Consider the following 25077-nt stretch of genomic DNA (forward strand, 5'->3'; position numbering starts at 1 on the left):
AGGAAAATTATAAAATGCTTGAGATGAATAAAAACAAAAACACAACATATCAGAACTTATGGGATGGAACTTGCACAAGCCTCTTAGATAGCTTCATCCACCAGAGGGCAGACAGCAGAAGCAAGAAGAACTACAATTCTGCAGCCTGTAGAACAAAAACCACATTCATAGAAAGACAGACAAGATGAAAAGTCAGAGGGCTATGTACCAGATGAAGGAACAAGATAAAACCCCAGAAAAACAACTAAATGAAGTGGAGATAGGCAACCTTCCAGAAAAAGAATTCAGAATAATGATAGTGAAGATGACCCAAGACGTCAGAAAAAGAATGGAGGCAAAGATTGAAAAGATGCAAGAAATGTTTAACTAAGATCTAGAAGAATTAAAGAAAAAACAGAGATAAACAATACAATAACTGAAATGAAAAATACACTACAAGGAATCAACAGCAGAATAACTGAGGCAGAAGAACGGATAAGTGACCTGGAAGACAGAATGGTGGAATTCACTGCTGTGGAACAGAATAAAGAAAAAAGAATAAAAAGAAATGAAGACAGCCTAAGAGACCTCTGGGGCAATATTAAACGCAACAACATTCGCATTATAGGGGTCCCAGAAGGAGAAGAGAGAGGAAAAGGACCCGAGAACATATTTGAAGATTATAGTCGAAAACTTCCCTAACATAGGAAAGGAAATAGCCACCCAAGTCCAGGAAGCGCAGCGAGTCCCATACAGGATAAACCCAAGGAGAAACACGCGGAGACACACAGTAATTAAATTGGCAAAAATTAAAGACAAAGAAAAATTACTGAAAGCAACAAGGGAAAAACAACAAATAACATACATGGGAACTCCCATAAGGTTAACAGCTGATTTCTCAGCAGAAACTCTACAAGCCAGAAGGGATGGCATGATATACTTAAAGTGATGAAAGGGAAGAACCTACAACCAAGATTACTCTACCTAGCAAGGATCTCATTCAGATTCGACGGAGAAATCAAAAGCTTTACAGACAAGCAAAAGCTAAGAGAATTCAGCACCACCAAACCAGCTCTACAACAAATGCTAAAGGAACTTCTCAAAGTGGGAAACACAAGAGAAGAAAAGGACCTACAAAAACAAACCCAAAACAATTAAGAAAATGGTCATAGGAACATACATATCGATAATTACCTTAAACGTGAATGGATTAAATGCTCCAACCAAAAGACACAGGCTTGCTGAATGGATACAAAAACAAGACCCATATATATGTTGTCTACAAGAGACCCACTTCAGACCTAAGGACACACAGAGACTGAAAGTGAAGGGCTGGAAAAAGATATTCCATGCAAACAGAAATCAAAAGAAAGAAAAAGAAAGCTGGAATAGCAATACTCATATCAAATAGACTTTAAAATAAAGAATGTTACAAGAGACAAGGAAGGACACTACATAATGATCAAGGGATCAATCCAAGAAGATATAACAATTATAAATATATATGCACCAAACATAGGAGCACCTCAATACATAAGGCAACTGCTAACAGCTCTAAAAGAGGAAACTGACAGTAACACAATAACAGTGGGGGACTTTAACACCTCAATTACACCAATGCACAGATCATCCAAACAGAAAATTAATAAGGAAACACAAGCTTTAAATGACACAACAGTCCAGATAGACTTAATTGATATTTATAGGACATTCCATGCAAAAACAGCAGATTACACTTTCTTCTCAAGTGCGCACGGAACATTCTCCAGGATAGATCACATCTGGGGTCACAAATCAAGCCTCAGTAAATTTAAGAAAATTGAAATCATATCAAGCATCTTTTCTGACCACAATGCTATGAGATTAGAAATCAATTACAGGGAAAAAAACGTAAAAACCACAAACACATGGAGGCTAAACAATACGTTGCTAAATAACCAAAAGATCACTGAAGAAATCAAAGAGGAAATCAAAAAATACCTAGAAACACATCACAATGAAAACACGACGATCCAAAACCTATGGAATGCAACAAAAGTAGTTTTAAGAGGGAAGTTTATAGCTATACAAAGCTACCTCAAGAAACAAGAAAAATCTCCAATAAATAATCTAACCTTACACCTAAAGGAACTAGAGAAAGAAGAACAAACAGAACCCAAAATTGGTAGAAGGAAAGAAACCATAAAGATCAGAGCAGAAAGAAATAGAAACAAAGAAAACAGCAAAGATCTATAAAACTAGAAGCTGGTTCTTTGAGAAGATAAAATTGATAAACCATTAGCCAGACTCATCAAGAAAAAGAGGGAGAGGACTCAAATCAATACAATTAGAAATGAAAGTTACAACAGATACTGCAGAAATACAAAGCATCCTAAGAGACTACTACAAGCAACTCTATGCCAATAAAATGGACAACCTGGAAGAAATGGACAAATTCTTAGAAAGGTATAACTTTCCAACAATGAACCAGGAAGAAATAGAAAATATGAACAGACCAACCACAAGAAATGAAATTGAAACTGTGATTAAAAATCTTCCAACAAACAAAAGTCCAGGACCAGATGGCTTCACAGGTGAATTCTATCAAACATTTAGAGAAGATCTAACACCCATCTTCTCATACTCCTCCAAAAAACTGCAGAGGAAGGAACACTCCCAAACTCATTCTATGAGGCCACCATCACCCTGATACCAAAACCAGACAAAGATACTACAAAAAAAAATTGCAGACCAATATCACTGATGAATATAGATGCAAAAATCCTCAACAAAATAGTAGCAAACAGAATCCAACAACACATTAAAAGGATCATACACCATGATCAAGTGGGATTTATCCCAAGGATGCAAGATTTCTTCAATATATGCAAATCAATCAATGTGTTACACCATATTAATGAACTGAAAAATAAAAACCATATGATCATCTTAATAGATGCACAAAAAGCTTTTGACAAAATTCAACACCCATTTATGATAAAAACTCTCCAGAAAGTGGGCATAGAGGGAACCTACCTCAACATAATAAAGGCCATATACGAAAAACCCACAGCAAACATCATTCTCAATGGTGAAAAACTGAAAGCATTTCCTCTAAGATCAGGAACAAGACAAGGATGTCCACTCTCACCACTATTATTCAACATAGTTTTGAAAGTCCTAGCCACGGCAATCAGAGAAGAAAAAGAAATAAAAGGAATACAAATTGCAAAAGAAGAAGTAAAACTGTCACTGTTTGCAGATGACATACTATACATAGAGAATCCTAAAGATGCCACCAGAAAACTGCTAGAGCTAATCAATGAATTTGGTAAAGCTGCAGGAGACAAAATTAATGCACAGAAATCTCTCGCATTCCTATACACTAATGATGAAAAATCTGAAAGAGAAATTAAGGAAACACTCCCATTTACCATTGCAACAAAAAGAATAAAATACCTAGGAATAAACCTACCCAGGGAGACAAAAGACCTGTATGCAGAAAACTAAAGACACTGATGAAAGAAATGAAAGATGATACCAACAGACGGAGAGATAGACCATGTTCTTGGATTGGAAGAATCAATATTGTGAAAATGACTCTACTACCCAAAGCAATCTAGAGATTCAATACAATCCCTATCAAATTACCAATGGCATTTTTTACAGAACTAGAACAAAAAATCTTAAAATTTGTATGGAGGCACAAAAGACCCCAAATAGCCAAAGCAGTCTTGAGGGAAAAAAATGGAGCTAGAGGAATCAGACTCCCTGACTTCAGACTATACTACAAAGCTACAGTAATCAAGACAGTATGGTACTGGCACAAAAACAGAAATATACATCAATGGAACAAGATAGAAAGCCCAGAGATAAACCCACACACCTATGGTCAACTAATCTATGACAAAGGAGGCAAGGATATACAATGGAGAAAAGACAGTCTCTTCAATAAGTGGTGCTGGGAAAACTGGACAGCTACATGTAAAAGAATGAAATTAGAACACTCCCTAACACCATACACAAAAATACACTCAAAATGGATTAGAGACCTAAATTTAAGACCAGACACTATAAAACTCTGAGAGGAAAACATAGGAAGAACACTCTTTGACATAAATCACAGCAAGATCTTTTTTGATTCACCTCCTACAGTAATGGAAATAAAAACAAAAATAAACAAATGGGACCTAATGAAGCTTCAACGCTTTTGCACAGCAAAGGAAACCATAAATAAGACGAAAAGACAACCCTCAGAATGGGAGAAAATATCTGCAAACGAATCAACGTACAAAGGATTAATCTCCAAAATACATAAACAGCTCATGCAGCTCAATATTAAAGAAACAAACAACCCAATCCAAAAATGGGCAGAAGACCTAAATAGACATTTCTCCAAAGAAGACATACAGATGGCCAAGAAGCACATGAAAAGATGCTCAACATCACTAATTATTAGAGAAATGCAAATCAAAACTACAATGAGGTATCACCTCACACCAGTTAGAATGGGCATCATCAGAAAATGTACAAACAACAAATGCTGGAGAGGGTGTGGAGAAAAGGGAACCCTCTTGCACTGTTGGTGGGAATGTAAATTGATACAGCCACTATGGAGAACACTATGGAGGTTCCTTAAAAAAACTAAAAAGAGAATTACCATATGATCCAGCAATCCCACTACTTGGCATATACCTAGAGAAAACCATAATTCAAAAAGACACATGCACCCCAATGTTCATTGCACCACTATTTACAATAGCCAGGTCATGGAAGCAACCTAAATGCCCATCAACAGATGAATGGATAAAGAAGATGTGGTACATATATACAATGGAATATTACTCAGTCATAAAAAGGAATGAAATTGGGTCATTTGTAGAGACGTGGATGAATCTAGAGACTGTCATACAGAGTGAAGTAAGTCAGAAAGAGAAAAACAAATATCATATATTAATGCATGTATGTGGAACCTAGGAAAATGGTACAGATGAACCGGTCTGCAGGGTAGAAACTGAGACACAGATGTAGAGAACAAACGTATGGACACCAAGGGGGGAAAGCGGTGGGGGGGGGGGGGGTGATGAATTGGGAGACTGGGATTGACATGTATACACTGATGTGTATAAAATGGATGACTAATAAAAACCTGCTGTATAAAAAAATAAAAATTTTAAAATTAAAAAAAAGATTTTTAAAAATTGTTAAATTTATTTATTTACCCTTTGCAAATTTTTATATTGTGTGTTTTACAACGTGTGTAATATATCAGCATATATTGTAACATTTTACAAAAAAGAAAAAGAACTTACAGGATGAATTAATTGAGTGCTTACAGGGAAATTTACAGTTGTAAATGCCTATATTAAAAAAGAGAAAACATAGGAAAACATTTTTCATGAACTTGAGATACTTCTTAAATACCATAAGGGAGTGGGGGAACAGGCCACAGAATGGGGGAGGGGTGTTAATAAAAAACAGAAAGTACTTATCCAAAATAGAAGAATTTCTTCAATTAATTTTTTATTTTTGTAAAGAGAAACAACACAAAGGAAAACTGATCAAAAGATCTGAACAGGCACTTCACAAGATATATCCAAAAGTCAATAAACTTATGAAAAAATGGTAAACCTCTTAACTCACCAGGGAAATGACAATTCAAACCACAAATACCACCTCATATCCACCAGAATATCAAAAATAAATAATATTAACAATTCCAGCTGTCGGTGAGGGTGTAGAGCAATGGGAACTCTCATACACTGTTCATGGGAATGTAAATTGTTACAACCACTTTGGGAAACTGGCAGTATCTACTAAAGGCAAACACACACATAGCCTATAACCCAGGAAATTTACTGTTTGGTATATATTCAACAGAAATTAATAGTACATGAAGAGACAGGTATAAATATGTTCATACAGCATTATTAGTAATAATAGAGAAGTGGAAAGAACCCAAACATCTATCAACAGACTGTATAAATAAACTGTGGTATACGCATACAAGTAATATTATAGAGCAATAAAAGTGAACAACAGTTACAGGAATTAACATGGGTGAAACAAACTCTAAAACATACATGAAACAAAAGCAGCTAGAAAAAATATACATACTGTGTGAGTCCATTTATATATAATTCAAAACAGGCATAATTAAGTCAGAGTAGTGATTGCTTTGGAGGGAAGGGAGAAGGTAGTGAATGACTGATGAGTGCAGGAAGAGAGCTCTGAAATGCTGCCAATGTTTTATTTCTTAACTGAGTGGTCGTTACGTACATCATGATTTATAGTAATTCACTGAGCATTATTTATCATGTGCATTTTCTGTATATATTAATATTATGATACAATAATGAAAGGTAAAGCACCATATAACATTAAAAAATAAAATCAATTGAATCACAGTAAAATTAGAGTACTTGAACTTTAGAGGGTAATAATTTTTTTAAGACTGGGCTTTTGATATAAATATTAAGTTCAATCTCACTAGCAATCAAGACATACCAACTGAAACAAGATGATAACATTTAATAGTTAAACTGGAGGAAAACTGTCTAATTCCCTTCTCTAGGGAATACTCTGTTCATACCTATTGAGAGAAATACAATTTCCTTCCTTCCCACTTTTCCTTTTTAAAAAACTTCCCTTCACAGCACTGGAGAGGGTTGCTCTATGATCCACAGGAGAATAGTGCTACTGTGGTTCCTGAATTTCCAGTTTCTAGTTCAGTCCCCTTGAGACCTAAATGGGTTCTAAGAGACACTCAGCCCTATATCCTTCTAATAATAAATTTGTTTTGCTAAAGTTTTTTTCTAGCAACCAAATGACCAATGAATATAACACCTTGACACAGGCTATGCTACAACCACATTATATAATAATTGTTTATATCAGAAGTTGAAACTGGCATCACAGATTGTTTTATCTGACCCACAGTGGTTTTTTTTTTAAGTATAAATTACATGTTATGAATTGTAGTCTTCCTCACTAGACTTTGGCCAAGCTCCTAGGAGACAAGGACTGTATCTTACATACCTTTGTTTACCTAGTGCTATGCTCCAGGTCCAAAAATACTTGCTGAATGAATAAACAAACTATGCCAATAAGGTTTCTATAAAACTCTAAAGCTCTGACAATTGATTTACTTCTGAGAAGCAGTAACAGATTTTAAAATCCTGGTTATCCCATAGGGAAAACAATAGTGACAATACACATTAAATGACATTAAAAAATTCATGCCCTTTTGCCCAGTAAAGCAAACCCTTAAAATGTAAAATAAAGAAATAAATCAAAGGAAGAAAAACTGTATGCATAATAAATGCCACAATATTATATAGTGAAAAGAAATGAGACTAACAATTATGATTATCACTTGAAATCTGCCTCTGTCATACACAACCCTGCTAGAATTCTTCAACAAGCCAGGGAGACAATCTATGTAAGTCAAGTGTACTCTGGCCATAAGGATCTTAATCCAGATGGTACGTGTTCCCTATTCTTGACATTGAAACAAAGAAGAAAAAATTTTTAATTGTAAAGCATCCTTGTATCTAAATATAATAGTAACAGTTAACACATACTGACTGGTTAACATGCCACAAATTTCTCATTTAATTCTCACAACCTTATGAAATAGTTACTATTTCTTATCCCATCCTACAAACAAGAAAACCTAGGAATTCCCTGGCAGTCCAGTGGTTAAGACTCCACGCTTCCACTGCAGGGGGCACGGATTTGATCCCTGGTCGGGGAACCAAGATCCTGAAAGGCACATAGCCAAAAAAAAAAAAGCATTTAAAAAAAAAAAAAAGAAAGAAAGAAAATCTACAGATGCGTGGAGAGGTTAAGTAACTTACTACAGTAAGTGGCAAAACCTAAACTGATATCTGGGTCTAACAAATATGTGCTTGTAACTACTTCTACATAATAATGCTTCTAACATAAGGTACCAATATCTAAGTATAAAAAACTAAGTATAATGCTGTCAACTAGGTCAGAGAAGTAGGAGACACAGACAGGAAAGAGGAGTAGGGGGCCAAGGGCTTGCCGAGGACTGCCATTCATTAGCCTTTTGGGTTTGTTGTTTAAAACTATAAAATAAAAAATTTTTAAACAGCGAGAGAAATGCCCGGAGAAAATATAATAAAGCATTTGATAAACTGGATTAGATACATGTTCAGTATGAAGATCACAACCCTTTGGTTAACTGCAAGGCACTGTGTGAATAATATTTAAGCCCAGTAATTCCTAGGATGAGGTGAACCCCGCCTGGTTCAAAAATACATGCCTATCTCATGCACTGCTGCTGTATGAGTGGAACACAATTCTTCAAATAATAATTTGACAATAGTTATCAAAAGCCTTTAATTGTTTTATACTTTTTGCCCTGATAATTCCATCACTGGGAATCCTCTTCAGGGGGTGGGGGGAGCTTTTACTCAGAGATATTATATCAATATCTATTGTAGCCAAAAATTAAAAGTAAAAAGAAAAGAAATAACCTAAATAACTAACTATGGTAGTTAAGATGTTTTTGTTCACCATGATCCATTCCTCAGGAAAACTACCACTCACCCAATTTGTGTGACCTTCAGCGGTCTGTCAATCATGGCTTTCTGTGGATTCCCCAACTCACTCTACCTACAGCCATAGTGGCTACCTTGCTGTACATCTCCCAGGTACCAGTGATTGGTTAAGGAACTGACAATCATAATGCATGAGCATCAACCCAGAAGTGACATGTGGACATTAGGAAAAAGTTTTGTCTTCCAAGTGTGGTTGCTAAGCCAAAAGGTATGTGACTGGGTTCCAGAATCAAGAGGCTAGAAGAACCCAGAAATGGAGTCCAAGAGGCTCAGTGACATTATTTGAGATATTGGATCTAAGCTGTTTCCAAAGCCATTCCATCCTCCTCCACACATACAATTCCCAGTTACGTGAACCAGTAAATTCCTTTTTTAACTTACCAAAGCTTGTGTTAAGTTTTTATCACAGGTAAGCAAAAGAATCATGACTAACACACTACCAAAAGAAGAATGGTTAACTAAGTAAATTATAGTATCCCTGTGGTTAAAATTCAGTGGAATAATGCTGACAGAATAGTATAACTGCTAAGAGCATGCACTCAGGAGCCTAGTCTGAATCCTGACTCTGCTACATATTCTCTATGTGTCCTTGGGTTAGTTAGTTAACCTCCCTGTGGCTCAATTTCCTCATCTGTAAAATAGAGGTACAATAGTACCTACTTCATGACTGTCAGAAGTAAATGAGTTACTATTTACAAAGTGCCTAGAACAAGTCCTACCATTAATAAGTATATGCATCTTTTCAATAAATGAGATAAGCAAAAATATATATACAAAGTTAACTAAACCATGTAACTTCACTGATGTTTTTTAAAATCTGTGTGCAGAAAAAGGAATAACTATGTTTTTAAAAAAGCAAAAGTACCCTATTTGTCAAAAAAGAAAAAAAAAAATGAAACATGCCTCAGGTCTCATGAAAGGATGAATCTGATTGGCTTCATACAAATCCCCCTTACCTTCTCCAGAGGCACCATATTCACCATCAGACAAGAAGCACATACATAGTGTCAAGTGTGGAATTATGAAATCACAATGTATGACATTTAACAATACCAGCAAGTACCAGGTTAAAGCTTAATTTAAACCTAGAAGTCATTTCTCCAACTAAACTAGTTTCCAGGGAAAGGTACAAATTTATGAGCAGAATGAACTCTTAATAATCCATATAAATGAAGGAGAACAAATATTATGTCAGCCCCCAAAACCACTCATATTTGGCTTTGTTCTGCATCCTTGTAGCATACAAGCATTTTAACTTAAATAGAGGTATAACCTGTCTTCGTGAAATTCACAAAATTTCAAACCTAACAGTGAAGCCACATTGAGAAGATTTAACTTTCACAACCTACCACCTGTTTCAGATCTGCATCTTTCTACATCATGCTTTGAATTCCTATCAACCCATTCAAATTCTGTCTCTCATTAGATACACTAAATAATACATGTTACCAAGGGATCTGTTTTGTATGCAATAAGGTAATTAAAGCTTTAAGTGTTTTAAAAAATACTTCTTACAAGATGAATCAGATTAAGCTTCAAGCTTCCTTTCCCTGCCATATTGAATACTAATAAAACTCAAACATCTGCTACTAAAGCATCTCAATTTTGTTCAGAGCCTCATGCACCAGGTTAAAACCCTCCACAATAAGTGGACTATTCCTATGTGGACAGTCAAAAATTCTCCATTCAAATTCTAATGTTTATTTGTTATTGCTGTAATGAGCTTATGAGGTCAAAATATTAAGATAAATGGCATCCCAATTTAATTATTAAACATGAAAGTAAGATTTTTCATTAGTATACCTCTAACATTTTCCATGAAACGTAAGATCTGTACAAATTGGTTTTGGATTTTTCTTTTTTTTAATCTTATCTCCACATACATACAAAACTCATGCAAAAAAATAATAATAACAAAGTTTACCAGTAAATTGAATGAGCCTAAAAGACTGATTAGTAAATTAAAATTTGTTAAGGAAAAACTAAGAAATTACCCAAAGCTAAATTTCCATATCTTAGGCAATATATCCCAGTGGTTAAAATGCAGACTTGATTCAAATCTTAGCCCTAACATTTACTACTCTGTGTCATACTGGGCAAGTTTCTTTACTTCTCTGTACTTTGGTTCCTCATCTGTAAAATGAGAATGATAATTGTATATACCTCACAGAGTTATGAGAATTAAATGAATTAACATGTACAAACAATAAACTTTAGCTATTATTGTTATCCATTATCACTCTCTAAAATATAACTTGCCTATGAATTACTAAAATGAGTATCTCCCTGGGTCTGAAATACGTGCATATTAAGTATATAATCACTCCGTTTTAAAAAAAAAAGTTTTAACAGATCTTCAACAAAACTTTTCGTTAGGTGCCACCTCTATAGAGCAGCAGTCCCCAACCTTTTGGCACCAGGGACCGGTTTTGTGGAAGACAATTTTTCCACGGACAGGGGTGGGGAATGGTTCAGGCGGTAATGCAAGCGACAGGGAGCAGCAGATGAAGCTTTGCTCACTCAACGCCACTCACCTCCTGCTGTGCAGCCCGGTCCCTAACAGGTCCCTAACAGGCCACGGACGGACCGCAGCTGTAGCGGTCTCCCGGGGTTCGGGGACCCCTGCTATAGAGGACATCCTACTATGCACTGAGAATATGCAAATGAACAAAACACAGTCTCTGAATTCAAGACCTTTCTGTCTAGTATGCAAAAAAATAAAACTATAATAAAAGGTAGTATGACAAAGGTGCCATAAAATAGACAATCCTATACGACACTAAAGAGCAGAGGCATCTAACTCGGGGGGAAACACACCAGAAATAATTTCTGAGGAACAATCACCTAGTTACTTCACTTCAGGGCACCACATTATTATTTATGTAATTTACACAGCTTTTAATATATTCATAACAGTATTTTAGAATGTAGATCATTAAAAAGACAAGATCACCTAGCACACTACTGCTTACCATGCTCATAAATAAACTTAAAAATCTTTTGGTAATAATGAAGATGAGTATCTTCTCTTAACAAATTATAACCTTGAAAAGGTCACATTGCTTCTTCAAGAAACATTTCTTTCACCAATAAATAAAAGCTACAAACTTTCCTCCAGTAAATTATAATTAGCACTAATGTCAAAAGAATAATATTTTTGAGCTGTTAGAGAACTCTGAAGGCTTCGAATTCAACTCCCTCATTTTACAGATGAAAAGGAGCCACAAAGTATAATGGAGAAAGCAGTAAGTTGAAAGTCAGAAAACTGAATCTTGGTCCCAACTCTCCTACAGTAAAAAGCCTGGGCAAATTATCTAAGTTTCCTCATCTGTAAAATGAGAGGTTTGGATTCAATTGCTTCCAAGGTCCCTTTCAGCTCTGTAATTCTCATTTTATGAAACTGAAGCAGAGAGATAAGCAACTTGCCCAAAGTCACCCAGCTAGTTAATGGCAAAATTGGGACTACACTTGGATTCTAATTATCAATGCACTTTCTCTTCTCTACCATACTTCTTCTCCTACTTCACCATTCCTCTAAATTATTCTAAGATTTCTGGAAATTATTAAAGAGCATGAAGGAGTTTATTAAACTAAATGACTTAATCCTATGGCTCTTCTATAGAAAATGAGCTTTAAGTCTAAATGCAAGAAATACATGAAGTCTCAAGCTGTGTCACTTACTACACTTAAGTTGACCCCAAGAAAGTTACAGGAGTTTAACCTTGACTTCCCAGCACCTAAAATCTAACCTTTCAATACATCTCACAGAAGAGATTATGTTCCATATTAAATTAAAATATGAATTGCTATAGGTAATGATAGCTATTACATACATAATTCTCTCAATAAGATGAGAATTTAAATTCTTCACTTTATGTTCTGGTTTTATTTAATATGCATTTTTAAATTCAAGAGAGATCAATTTAAACGCTTTGCCTTCATGCATCCTTTTTTCAGACTCTCTAGCTTTAAAACCATTAGATTAAGCACATTACTTCTGAAATCACATACACAATTACAAATGAAAGACTATACAGACTGCTGACAGTTTCTCTTTCTGAAATGAAAATCAGCTCCCCACAGCATTCTAAAATTCTGTGCCCAAGTATATGACAACTCTACTAAACTGTATCGTAAGCAGCATCTGATTCCCTAAAATGTCTTCGAAGCTTATTATATTTCACAGGGAATTCATTAGGATTTCAGGAAGACTAACAGTGTTGATTCCAGAAAATACAGAAAAATCCTCAGAGGAAAAGCACGATAAAAATGCAAAAGAGTAATAAAGTCAATGATAGTTTCATGCTACTGACTTAAGAGAATATTCAAAAACATTCACGGATATGTAAGTACAGTTTAACTATATTTACGAATTTTCAAAGAATCACAGAATGTTTGCAATTTTTAACTGGATGGGATCTTAAGTCACTTAATCTAATAGCACACAAAATAAGAATCTACAGAATTTATATCTAGCTCCCCCAAAAAAGTCTCCGTAGTTTGCTTTAAATTCTTTAAAGCAGTTCTTTCATTGCTGGCCAAGTCTACTAGTTATACAGTTTTTACATTCTTGTCAAAAATGATACTGAATTCATTCTGTGCCTTCCTAACTTTCACCTGCTGGTCCACCTTCTATAACACCATAATGAACACATTCTCTCTTCTATTTATGTGTTTGAAATGCCTGAAAACAGCTATACTTTTTCCCACCCTTTAGTCTCTTCTTTAGTCTAAATGTATAGTCCACAGATTTCTTGTGGGTCCTGAAGACACTTCCGGGATAAAATGTACTTCCACATCATAAGCACCTCTTTTTTCATTTATTTATTTATTTATTTATTTATTTTTGGCTGTGCTGGGTCTTCGTTTCTGTGCGAGGGCTTTCTCTAGTTGCGGCAAGTGGGGGCCACTCTTCATCGCGGTGCGCGGGCCTCTCACTATCGCAGCCTCTCTTGTTGCGGAGCACAGGCTCCAGACGCACAGGCTCAGTAGTTGTGGCTCACGGGCCTAGTTGCTCCGCAGCATGTGGGATCTTCCCAGACCAGGGCTCGAACCCGTGTCCCCTGCATTGGCAGGCAGATTCTCAACCACTGCGCCACCAGGGAAGCCCCCACAAGTACCTTTAAAAAAACTGTCACTTGTCGAATTTTGGTGTAATATCAAAGAATAACTTCCAAAAAGACTATTAAAATAACTCTTTTGCAACTACATATCTATGTGAAGTTGGATTCTCTTCACATGCCTCAATCAAAATATATCTCAACAGACTGAAAGAAGAAAATCCAGCTATCTTCTAGTAAGCCAGAAATTAAAGTGATTTGTAAAAATATAAAACAATGCCACCAGCCTCACTGAAGTGTGTTTTCGTTTTAATTTTTGGCTGCATTGGGTCTTCGTTGCTGTGCGCAGGCTATCTCTAGCTGCGGTGCGTGGGCTTATCATTGAGTGCAGGTTCAACGCAGGCTCTCATTGAGTGCAGGCTCAGTAGTTGTGGTGCACGGGCTTAGTTGCTCTGCAGTATGTGGGATCTTCCGGGATCAGGGAACAAACCGGTGTCCCCTGAATTGGCAGGCGGATTCTTAACCACTGTGCTACCAGGGAAGTCCCCTCACTAAAGTTTTTGTTTTAGAATATTTATCTTCATTTTAAAATTTGTTAACATGTAATCAGATTGTTATTTTTAGATAAATATTTTTGAAGTTATTTCATTTCAAATATAGTAAATATCAATAGACATAACCCACATAAACAAAATCTCTTCCTCAATAATTTTTAAGGGAGTAAAGGGGTCCTGAGGCCAAAAATGCTAAAGCACAGCCTATTTCTCAGGGGCAGATTCCCAGACTTCTAACTATCTTGGATTTCCCTCTCTCCTCTATTACGTACATATGCCTCTGTAAGGGAGGCACCTACCACATATCTATATATTCATGAGCTAGAATCCTTAAACATACAACCCTGTCTTGCTCCGGCAGGTGACTTCAAGAAATTAAAGGGCCATCTGGTACACTTAACTGTTAACATCTCCCTACAGGTATTACTCAATCATCTGGAGTCAAATACTTCAACTCTTCTGTCTAAAGGATGCAGTCTATAAATATGGAAACAGAGAGCAAGTTTATTTAAACTGTGATATTATCTTTTTGACCAAACTACTTTCGTTATTTATATAAAAGTAAAGCAAATTATTCATATCTGGCAAGATGGAACAGAAAAGCCAAGTCTTTTATATAACCATTTATTTGACTCTTAGCAGTAACCCATTCAAAAGTACCTATGTACTGATACGCAAAAAAACCACCTGCTCATCTAGCCAGTACACACACCAGGTTCCTCGGCCTCAGCAAACAAACCTGACCTTATTTGAAAATTTAATTTCTTAACTTCCTACATCCTTATTCACAGATGAGAATATAAAGTGGGATAGAGAATTTAGCCACAGGTTTAAAAGACCTAATGTGAAATCTAGAGCTACACTGCTGAGCACCTCTCAGAGAATTTTAAGATTGATAAAGGAAAAGCTTTGGGACTCCGAGGGAAGAAAGAAGTCTACACTATATCATATAAATTCCTAAATCTTATGAGTTAGGCTTATGGATAAGATACTTATGGAACAACTTTGAAAATAGCCCATTTTCAAAGTAAAGTTTGCTTAAAAGGAGTTCATCACATATGTAACTTTATATATGTACATATACATATGTGTATATCTCTTTTAAGTTTAAAAATTTCTATTATATATTACATTTAATTGGCTCAGTTTTTCAAGAAACCAAGTTTATTCTCTCCTTGATACATACACTCAAGTTCCATTAACAGTAATGGTTCTTACTATCTATCAGTCACCAGCAATCAAAGCTCTCAATTTACATCAATTTACACAACATACTAATGTTACTTGGAAAAGATGCAAAGCACTTGTTAAAATAAAAACTGGGATCACACTCAAAAGAAAATGTTTCCATCTTGATACCTAGGGCTTCATATATGCAATTCCTATTAGCGTTAGTGAAATCTGAAACTATAGCTTCAAGATGAATATATATAATCCAGAAGAGAATTAATAGTTTTAACTTACTTCCTGGTTGGTCAAAAAAACCAATGTACCACTGTCACCATACAGGTACTTGGGTGTGAAGTATAACTTCCACAAAAACATGTCCTGTTATTTAATTAGTAAATAGAGACTCACTATTCAGGTTACATAAAAATCCAAACTGCTGGACAAAATTTCTGGTTATTTGGAGGGTCAAGCTAAATTATTCCAACCCCTGAAAAATTTAAAACATCAGGAAAATTGCAGAATAGTATGAAAGTTTTTTAACTAGAGTTGAACCTCAGAAACTCACAATCTAGATTTTTCAGCCCCCAAATTATTAATTACAGATGTTACAGATGAGCAATTCAACACTATGCCCTCAGTATCGAACACAGTGCTTAGCTCACAGAAATGGCTCAGCAAATATTTAAGAAATGAATGAAAAAAAGGTATAGCCTTAAAAGAGAGTCTTTCCCAAGACCATCATTTACTATCACTCATTACACTATCATTCCTAACACTATCATTAAGCATCTTAATGAAAGTACAGACAAAAGCAAAAGGATGCTAAAAGCAACAACTGCTCTGTTTACAAAATAGATTTTAAAACATTCATTTACAAATTTTCAACTGCAAAAAGAAAAATTACCAGGTGTACTAAATTTGAGTGCGTCAATAAATAAACTTTTATCTTCTAATAATCAGAACTCAGGGTTGGGGGTGAGATGGAAAGGGGAAATGTCGTGTCAATGTATTCAGCATGCTTAATGGATGCCATAAATCAAACCTTCCCCTGAATTTTCCAGAGCAAATTCATACCAATCTTTGAGCCTATTGTCACTTTCACACATGCTCACAGAACAAAATGACAAAGAATGCTGTGCCTGAACCACTGGATTCAGGGCACAAACCACTTGATTAACAAATGTCAAGGCTCTGAGTCGTAAATATTGACAGATATTTTCAAGATAAATTAATCCCACCGACTCCTGCATAAATCAAAGCTCCTGGTATCTTTAAAGGATTCACTAGACTACTGGACTTCCAGACGTTTTTTCTGAAAATGTGGCTACAATCTCCCTGTGTGACACAACCGGCCGTGAACAACCCATTTACCAATTGCTGATGAATACCGCTAAACGTTTTCCAGACAAAAGAGCGTTAAACGTGATTCTACGCACATTTATTCTTCCCCCATAATTCTCCCAAATTTCATTTTATGTCGTATACTTAAAGTTAAATACAGCAAGTTGAAATTTTAGTCAAAAGCACTCCGGTGTCTTACTAGCTGTGTAACTGCTACATCTGGTGGCAGCACACTTGCATGCAAGAAGCCAGAAAACTTAGAAAACAATTGTAACCGATCTGGTGCGTGTTTGCAGTAACCTTTACGCAGATATTTCCCACAAAACCCACGACCCTGTCGAAGAACAGTAGCCTACTTGCAGTAGAGAGAGAACGCACAAACACGCAGGAGGTGATGGCGAAGCAAAGTTGCAACCATCTGGAGGGATGGTTTTAAAAGCCTGCCCACGAATCAGTCTGTCGTTTAAACTGCTCTAGGGGGCCAGGCAAGGGATCAAAGTCGGCTTTGATAATTTCCGAGGCTCCCCCCAAAGGGCAGAGACCCTGCAAACGAGTGGCATCCTCCAGGTCCCGGGCAGCAAAGCTCGCAGAGCGGGGACCGCCTCTAGGGGAGGAGTGCGCGAGGGAAGGGGAGGGGGCTCGAGGATGAATGCTTCACCAAGAGGGAAAATCCACCAGAGACCCGAGGCCAGGAGGTTAAGAGTACTGAGTGTACTAGCAAATGGAGCAGAAAGGGGCTCCCGTCCGGGGTCAGGCTTCCCATCCCAGCAGGACTGGCTCTTAGGAAGCCCAGGCGAGTCTGTGCGCCGCGCCTCGCTCCGTCCCCTCCAGCGCGCACCCCCTCGTCGGTCTTCTCAGCCACCCGCGAACCACCACCCACACACGGAGCTCTACCTCCCCGGAGCCGGGAGGCCTCGAGTCCACCTCGCCCCCTCCCCCACCCCGGGGTCGGAGGAAGGAGACGCGGGGGCGCGGGGGCCGCGGCGCAGGAGGGGAGGCCCGCGAGCGGGCGCGGGCGCGGGCGCGACGGCGCTTACCTTCCCTGGGCCTCCCGGATGGCGGCGTGTGATTCAGCAGGGACCTGGCCGCCGTCGCCGAGCCCGGGGTTGGAGACGTGGAGAGCTGGGACCAAGATGGCGGCCCCTCCAAACTTCCACTGCTACTTTGGACACTCATCAAGCTACTTTCTGGGAACCCGACTCCCCCCCTGCGACGGCAGCGGCGGCAACGGCAACGGCACCGGCACCCGCCTCCGTCATGGCGGGGGCCGCGCTGAGGGCGAGCGAGAGAGCGAGGGCAGGGAGGGGAGATTCAAGGGGATGGGGGAGGAAACCGAGAAGGGGGGAGGTGGGGAGGGTAGAGGGGAGGGTAGAGGTGAGGGGAGGAGAGGGGACGGGGAGGAGGAAAAGGGGGAGAAGTGAGGGAGCCGGCGGGCGCGCCGGGGAAGAGGCGGAGGGAAGGAGCGCGGCGGCGGAGATGTCGAGGGGGCGTCCGCTGGGGCCGGGGTCGGAGAGCGGGCGGAGCGCGGGCTGCGCCGGCCGAGAAGACTTCCGCGGGCGGAACCTGCCGGCACCTCTGCAGTGCGTCGGCCCCCGGCGTCGCCCGAGTGGCGGCGGCGGCGGCGGCGGCGGGTGGGTGGCGGCTGAGGCGGCGGGATAACCTCTGCATCAGTTACAGGCGGCGGCGGCGTCACGCGCCGCCTGTGCAAACACTATCGCGAGGCTCCTGCGCCTCCGGTAGCAGCGGCGGCGGCCGCGGCCGCGGGAGCAAGCTGGGGGGAGGGACTGCCAGGGGTTGGGGGCGGGGGGGCTGGGGAGGGAACGAGCGCGCGAGGGAGGAGACGCGGGCGCCGGGCGCTGCTGGTTCACCCGCGGATCGCAGCGCTGCGCGGGAGCCCGGCCGACCGATTGGCGTGCGCGGGGGTGGCCTCCCCGAGCCGGCCGGAGGGAGGCGCACCCCGCACGCGCCCCCGCCGCGCTGCACCGGCTCCCGCGCCCGATCCTCTGCCACCTGACTCCCCCTCTCTCTCGCGGAAGCGCGCCTGGCTTCCGACCCACACCCAGCCTGGAGAGAAATGCTTCTGCTCTCGCTGGGCTGTCGTTTCTCAGGAGTTCGATGTGATCATTTCTCAAAATGGAACTGAAAAGTTGAGAGTTGCTTCTTTCTTGCCCCTCTCTACTGTGCAAAAAAACCGGTGTGCCTCTCCCCGTCTACAGAATGGGAGTGATTATCGAATAAAAGAGCTAAGAAAATAAGTTGGGGGGGGATGGAAATAAAACTTTATGAATGTTTTCCAAAAAAGAAAATCTTTACCGGTGTTCTGCGCTGTATGTGTGGTCTAGCAGTTCTTTGTTTTAAAACAGTAGGTGGGAAATCTAAGAAAATTTTGATCACCGAATTCACATATTTAGGGAAACTATCCAGGGTTCATCTTGTAGAAGAGGGTATGGTTTCTAGAAAGTTCCAGGGCCGCTGCTGAGCCCTGACTACAAAATCCTAAAGCAAATTGCAGCATTTGCTGAAATTTATAGGTACAGTGTAACTTTCTACACACCCACACACGGACAGACACATCAGGGATTGGGCATCTTGTACATAAAGGAGCTGTCTAATAGTTCAGGAAAAATACAAGGCGATTGCTCTCTTTAAAAAACCAAGTTGAATAGAACACTAAAAAGATTATGATATAGAGCAACTGTACTGGCACGAGGAAATGGCATGCAGGGGGACAAAAATGTCATTTCTATTTTTTATTTTTATGACTTTGCATTTCTCATAGTAATGTTTTGTTCAGATAAACTATCATACTAGAACAGAACCTTGGTTGTCAGTTATCTCCAGAGGTAATTTTAGTTTTCTTATGCTTCAGATTCTTCAGTGAGTTTTTAGTAATGTTCTGCTTTTCAAACTTAAAAGGGACATCTCACAAATTAAACAATTTTATTATTTTTTAAATTAATTATTTATCTATTTAGGCTGCTCCGGGTCTTAGTTGCTGCACGCGGAATCTTCGCTGCAACACGCGGCTCTTAGTTGCGGCATGCATGCAGGATTTAGTTCCCTGACCAGGGATGGAAGCGGGGCCCCTTGCATTGGGAGCACAGGAGTCTTACCCACTGGACCAACAGGGAAGTCCCCTAAACAACTTTAGCGAGTTATAATTAACATACAGTAAACTACACATATTAAACTGTACAACTTGATAACTTTTGATGTGTATACAACCCTGAAACCATTTATACAATCAAGATAGTGAATATATCCATCAGCCTCCAAAATTTCCTCTACCCCTTTGTGGTTCCTCTTCCCCTACACCCCCATTCCCAAGTAACCACAGATACGGTTTTTGTCACTTAGATTAGCTTGCATTTTCCAGAACTTTAGATAAATGGAATCCTACGGTTTGTACACTTTTGTCTGGCTTCTTTTACTCAACATATTTTGAGATTCATCTACATTGTTGCATTTATCAGTAGTTCATTTCTTTTTATTGCCGAGTATTCCATTGTGTGACTATACCACACTTCGTTTATCCATTCACCTGTTGATGGACATTTGCATTGTTTCCACTTTTTGGCTATTATGAATAATGCTAGTATGAACATTGGTGTACAAGTCTTTGTGTGGACATATGCCTTCCTTTCTCTTGGATACATATCTAGAACCTTACCATTAGATTTTTATACCAAAGCACATTCACCCTAAGGCAAAACAAGAATTCCTATATGATAGGTAATAGGCAACTGTATGCTCTTTCAGTATTTTAAGAGTAAGCTTAGTCAGCTGATTGTGGTGAAAAGAGCACAGGACAGGAAGGAAGTCAAGAGGCCTGGGTACTAGTCTCAGCAGGTAACAATCCTTCTCGATTCAATTTCCTCATCTATGAAAAAGAGGTTAGAGTCACTAGGTGATCTCTAAAGCTCCCACCGATTCCAAGACTTTATACGGAGCTCTAGAGAGTAGTAAACAAAACCCAACCAAAGAGATTTGATAGTAGGTTATCTTCCTCCCAACCCTCCCCAGAGCCTCAGGTTACCTTTACACCAACCCTGGTTACATTTTATGCAGACTGACTCCTTTTATTTTAAATGGTAACTAGAGGATCCCAGTAAATAACATAATCCAATTACTTTTGATTTATTTTTGTTACAAGTGCTGCCTTGGAAAGACAATTAAATGATTGATTCCTGCTTTCTTGTAGCTTATGATAAAGATAGTCAACACTGACTTACTTATAGAGGCTACTGCCAGCAATAGGGAGCTACTTAAATAAACTGCGGCTTAGCCTGAAAATGGAATGTTATGCCATCACTTAAAATCATGTCTTTGAAGAATACTGAAAAGGATGATAAATTTTCATGTATATTTTAAGAGAAAACATGGGTATGATCCCGATTTGTTTGTAAGTATGCAAAACAAATGACTGCAAGGATGCACCCCAAAAAAAGTGCATGGCCAGCCTTGGGCTGTAAGATTGCATAATTATTCTTTTCTACTTTCTGCTTTGCCAAATTTTGTGCAATGAATCATGTATTTCTTAAGTAATTTAAGCATAAAAAGGGCCTGGATGCAAATAGTGCAAATACATAATTTTATTAAATTATTGTGATAAATGAAAGCTTTTAAATGGTAAGAGAGGCTCCCCCACTCCTTGCACATCAGCTAGTACACAGGCATTCAAATAACGTTTGATAGAGAGATAGATGGGATGGCTAGAGTGTTAGCTTGCTCAACAGGAAAAGATATAAGAAAGTAAGGAAAGTCCAGATTCAGCCACTCTGGGGAAAGAGAACTATCAAGAAAAGCAAGAAAAGATCATTGGAAGGGGGTTTAGGGCAAGATTTCTTGGGGAAATATTCCCAGAGGGAAAGCCAGCATGAAAACACAGGAGTAAAACTGCCTACAAAGAATTGGGGAGAATATTCTTTCTGTGAATTGAGAGCTCCATGAGGACAGGGACCCAAGCCCCTAGTGCAATGCCCGGCACAGAATCAAGGACTCTGTCATGGAATGGTAATGAGGATCAACGAGCTGGGATACAGGTGAGGAAGCAGTCCAGGAGAGGAGGTCTTCAAGCCTCTCCTGATAGAAGGTCACATACAAAAGGGGAGAACTAAGCCCTGATCTATAGGCTAGTCATAATTTACAACTATGTTTATTAGACTCTTTTCTATTTACATACCATAGTAAAAAATATTTACAAAGCACCCAATATCATAGGTATAATAAATTTTTTTTATATCTCTTAACATTTGATTCCTTCTAAATTTGAGGAAACAATTAATGCTTAAGTCCCTTTCCGCCAAACCAGTCAGAAATGAGCCCAGAGACTGGATGAAATGTCCTTTCTTAGTACTCCCCCATACAGGGGCTGCTGGAGTCATTTCATACCACCCAGAGAGCAGATTGTACAAGTCTCTCCCTCAACTCAAGAGTTCAATGATGTCACATTGGTAGCTTGAAACTGGCCATGGTAAGAGTATTTACAACACCGAAGTCAGCAAAATCTACAAATCAAGGCTTGCTCACCAGCACACCACTGCTCCCACAGTACATAGATCATTGCCTCATTATCCTCCATTTCCCCGCCTTGGCTAAAAGCCTGGGGAGGGCAAGGACCTTGTCTGTCATGTTTACAGTGATAGTCCCAGCATCTAGCACCTGCTCGGCATACAGCTGGTGCTGATACATATTTGTTGAGCCAATCAATTACCCACAGAGCTGGTTAGCAAGCACCTGAGCCCCCTGAGCTAATCTGCTCGTAAACAACTCTGTTGGCCATGCTAGCAGAGGAAGAAAAGGCCAAATACTCCCCCACCCACTCACACTTTCACTTCATTGGCCAATGTTTGTGATTTGGTAAAGTTCACTGACCTTGTTAGGGTTGCCAGATGAAATATAAATTTTGCAAGGGCCATACTGATACTAAAAAGTTATTTGTTTACGTAAAATTCAAATGTAACTGAGCATCCTGTATTTTTATTTGCTACATCTGGCAACCCTAGCCCTTTTGAACTAAGCGAAACATAGTTAATGATGTATTACCTAGTAAAGTTGAAGATACTATTACCTGGCAATTCCATTCCAAATAATATATCTTAGAGTAATTCTTGTTCATGTGCACCAGGAGAAAGAACAAGCCTGTCCGTAGCACTACTGTTAATAGCTACCGAAAACTGGAAACCACCCAAATGTCCAACAACAAGAAAATAGGTAAATAAATAGAGTTATGTATATTCACACAACAGGATACTATACAACAATTAAAATGCTCACAGGTATAATGCTGATTTATAAGAACAAATTAAAGAAGGATGAAGGCAGTTTGATTCATTTATAAAACATTCAAAAACATTCAAAACTAAATAATATAGTGTTCAGGAATATATATGTGGCAAAACTAGAAAGAAAAAAGAAAAATGAATGAGAAGCCAAAATCAGAGTAGGTACTTCCATCAGGGAAAGGGGGGGATGTGATCATGGAGGACCCACAGGGTCTTCAAAAGCATCAATAAATGCACTACTGTTAAGTCTGGTGAGAATGTGGAGGTATGTTTGTCTTACTCTTTTTCTTTAAACTATATATATTTATAATGTATATATATATATCAGATCTGCTCTCATATGTATGAAATATTACATTACAAATGTTTAGGAAATGGAGTGTGCTGGGCCTTTTTATTAGAGTGAACTGAAATGCCCAGCCTGTCTCCTCTTGCCTGAACTCACCCCCAGATTTGATTTCCTTCTTTGTCTGAATGTATGCACACAGATCAGAGCTCTCAAGATACCTGCCCTACCATCGTGACATGTCACCCTAGTAGTACTCTTTTGGGTAGATGCTTAGACAGATGACTCCATTGCATTGGATTATGAAGAATTCTCATTTCACTGAGTATGTTCTACCTGCCCTGCACAATTCACAAAGCCACTGCTTGAAGATTATGGTTTCCAAATCCCTGCAGAGATAGTTTCAGGGTTTTGTGCATAATAGGCTAGGTTACACTTCCTCTGCTCTCTCTAGCAGTGGAAGTGGTTTCCTTCTGGTTTGTCAACTCATTGGGGGAGGGGGAAGCAGTGCAGGAGAGGAGGTCTTCAAGCCTCTCTATACATAACAAAAGCTGGAATTATTAGATTCTCAAAACAGATTCATTTCACCTTAGGTTAAAAATTATGATCAGCTTCAGAACAATATTACCTCCCCCAAAGAGCACTAGAGGCTGTTCTCCAAGGGCATGAGTATTATGAAATGTTTACAAAAACAAAGTGCAACAAGCAAACAGTGCTCATAGCAGATTTTAAATCAACAATGTACCCCTTAACAAAGCAGTCTACTTAGAAAAGTGATTAAGAGAACATATAAAACCGATTGTAAGCTACTGTTCCACTTCACTCATCCTAGTCTTACTGATTAAACTAAAATATAAATTCATCACTTCAGAGGGAAGAACAAAGATTCCCAAAACCTTACTTTGCTGGACTTTGTTTCTGCAGTCCGAATTTTTCTGTAGGCAAAGAAACTGATGTTCCTTTTCATAAACATTAATATCAAATATCCTTGATTTTTTGACAATATCTTTCCAACTGTATAGTTTCAAGACTTTCAAAATCACTTAATGCAAAAAAAAACAAAAACAAAAAAGCAAACAAAATCACTTAATGTGTGACTTCCCTGGTGGTGCAGTGGTTAAGAATCTGCCTGCCAATGCAGGGAAAACGGGTTCAAGCCCCGGTGCGGGAAGATCCCACATGCCACAGAGCAACTAACCCTGTGCACCACAACTACTGAAGCCCACGCACCTAGAGCCCATGCTCTGCAACAAGAGAAGCCAACGCAATGAGAAGCCCACGCACGGAAACGAAGAGTAGACCCCGCTCACCAAAACTAGAGAAAGCCCGCGCACAGCAACAAAGACCCAACGCAGCCAAAAATAAATAAATAAAATAAATTTTAAAAAAAGACCCAACGCAGCCAAAAAATTAATTAATTTTAAAAAATCACTTAATGCTTTCCTAGCAAATAAAAAATGCTAAATCTTTCTTAGATACAATACAAAAATAATGTGAGATGTATATAACCTCATACATATTTAGAAACTTTGAAACAATACAAAAACATCAAATATTGATGAGAATTTCTCCCCCTTCCCCCGCGAAAGTCAAAAAGTCACCATGAAGCAAGAGGGGGGTTTCTGAGATGCAAATAGTATTCTGTTCCAGGTGCTCGTTAGAAGTGAGTGTCTAGTTTGTGAAACTGTACACTTACAGTAAAAAGTTAGAAAAATTTTTTTAGAAAAAATTCGGCATTTTGTGATTCTAAGTATTTGCACACGTCCGTGCACACACACGCATGCGGGCATACACTCTAAAGAGAAATTTCTTGTTTAATGAGAAAATAAAAAGGAG

The 25077-nt window shown here is 38.8% G+C and overlaps 1 protein-coding gene across 3 annotated transcripts in view; it reads right to left on the reverse strand.

Annotated features, from left to right (window-relative positions):
• Positions 1–25077, reverse strand: part of TLK1 (tousled like kinase 1) — a 196858-nt gene that overhangs the window by 135229 nt on the left and 36552 nt on the right. Inside the window, exon 1 of one of the 3 annotated variants that reach the window (XM_082465375.1) lies at positions 17709–18464. The exons of 1 other annotated variant lie outside the window; for it this stretch is intronic. In XM_082465375.1, the coding sequence (XP_082321501.1) occupies positions 17709–17847 (139 nt within the window). In that variant the 5' untranslated portion in view covers positions 17848–18464. Of the gene's footprint in view, positions 1–17708; positions 18465–25077 lie in introns of those variants that run through there. One more of the 3 variants, XM_082465374.1, reaches the window with a different exon arrangement.

The sequence above is a fragment of the Balaenoptera physalus genome (assembly GCF_965194825.1).
Source record: "Balaenoptera physalus genome assembly, chromosome: 6".
Taxonomy (NCBI): domain Eukaryota; kingdom Metazoa; phylum Chordata; class Mammalia; order Artiodactyla; family Balaenopteridae; genus Balaenoptera; species Balaenoptera physalus.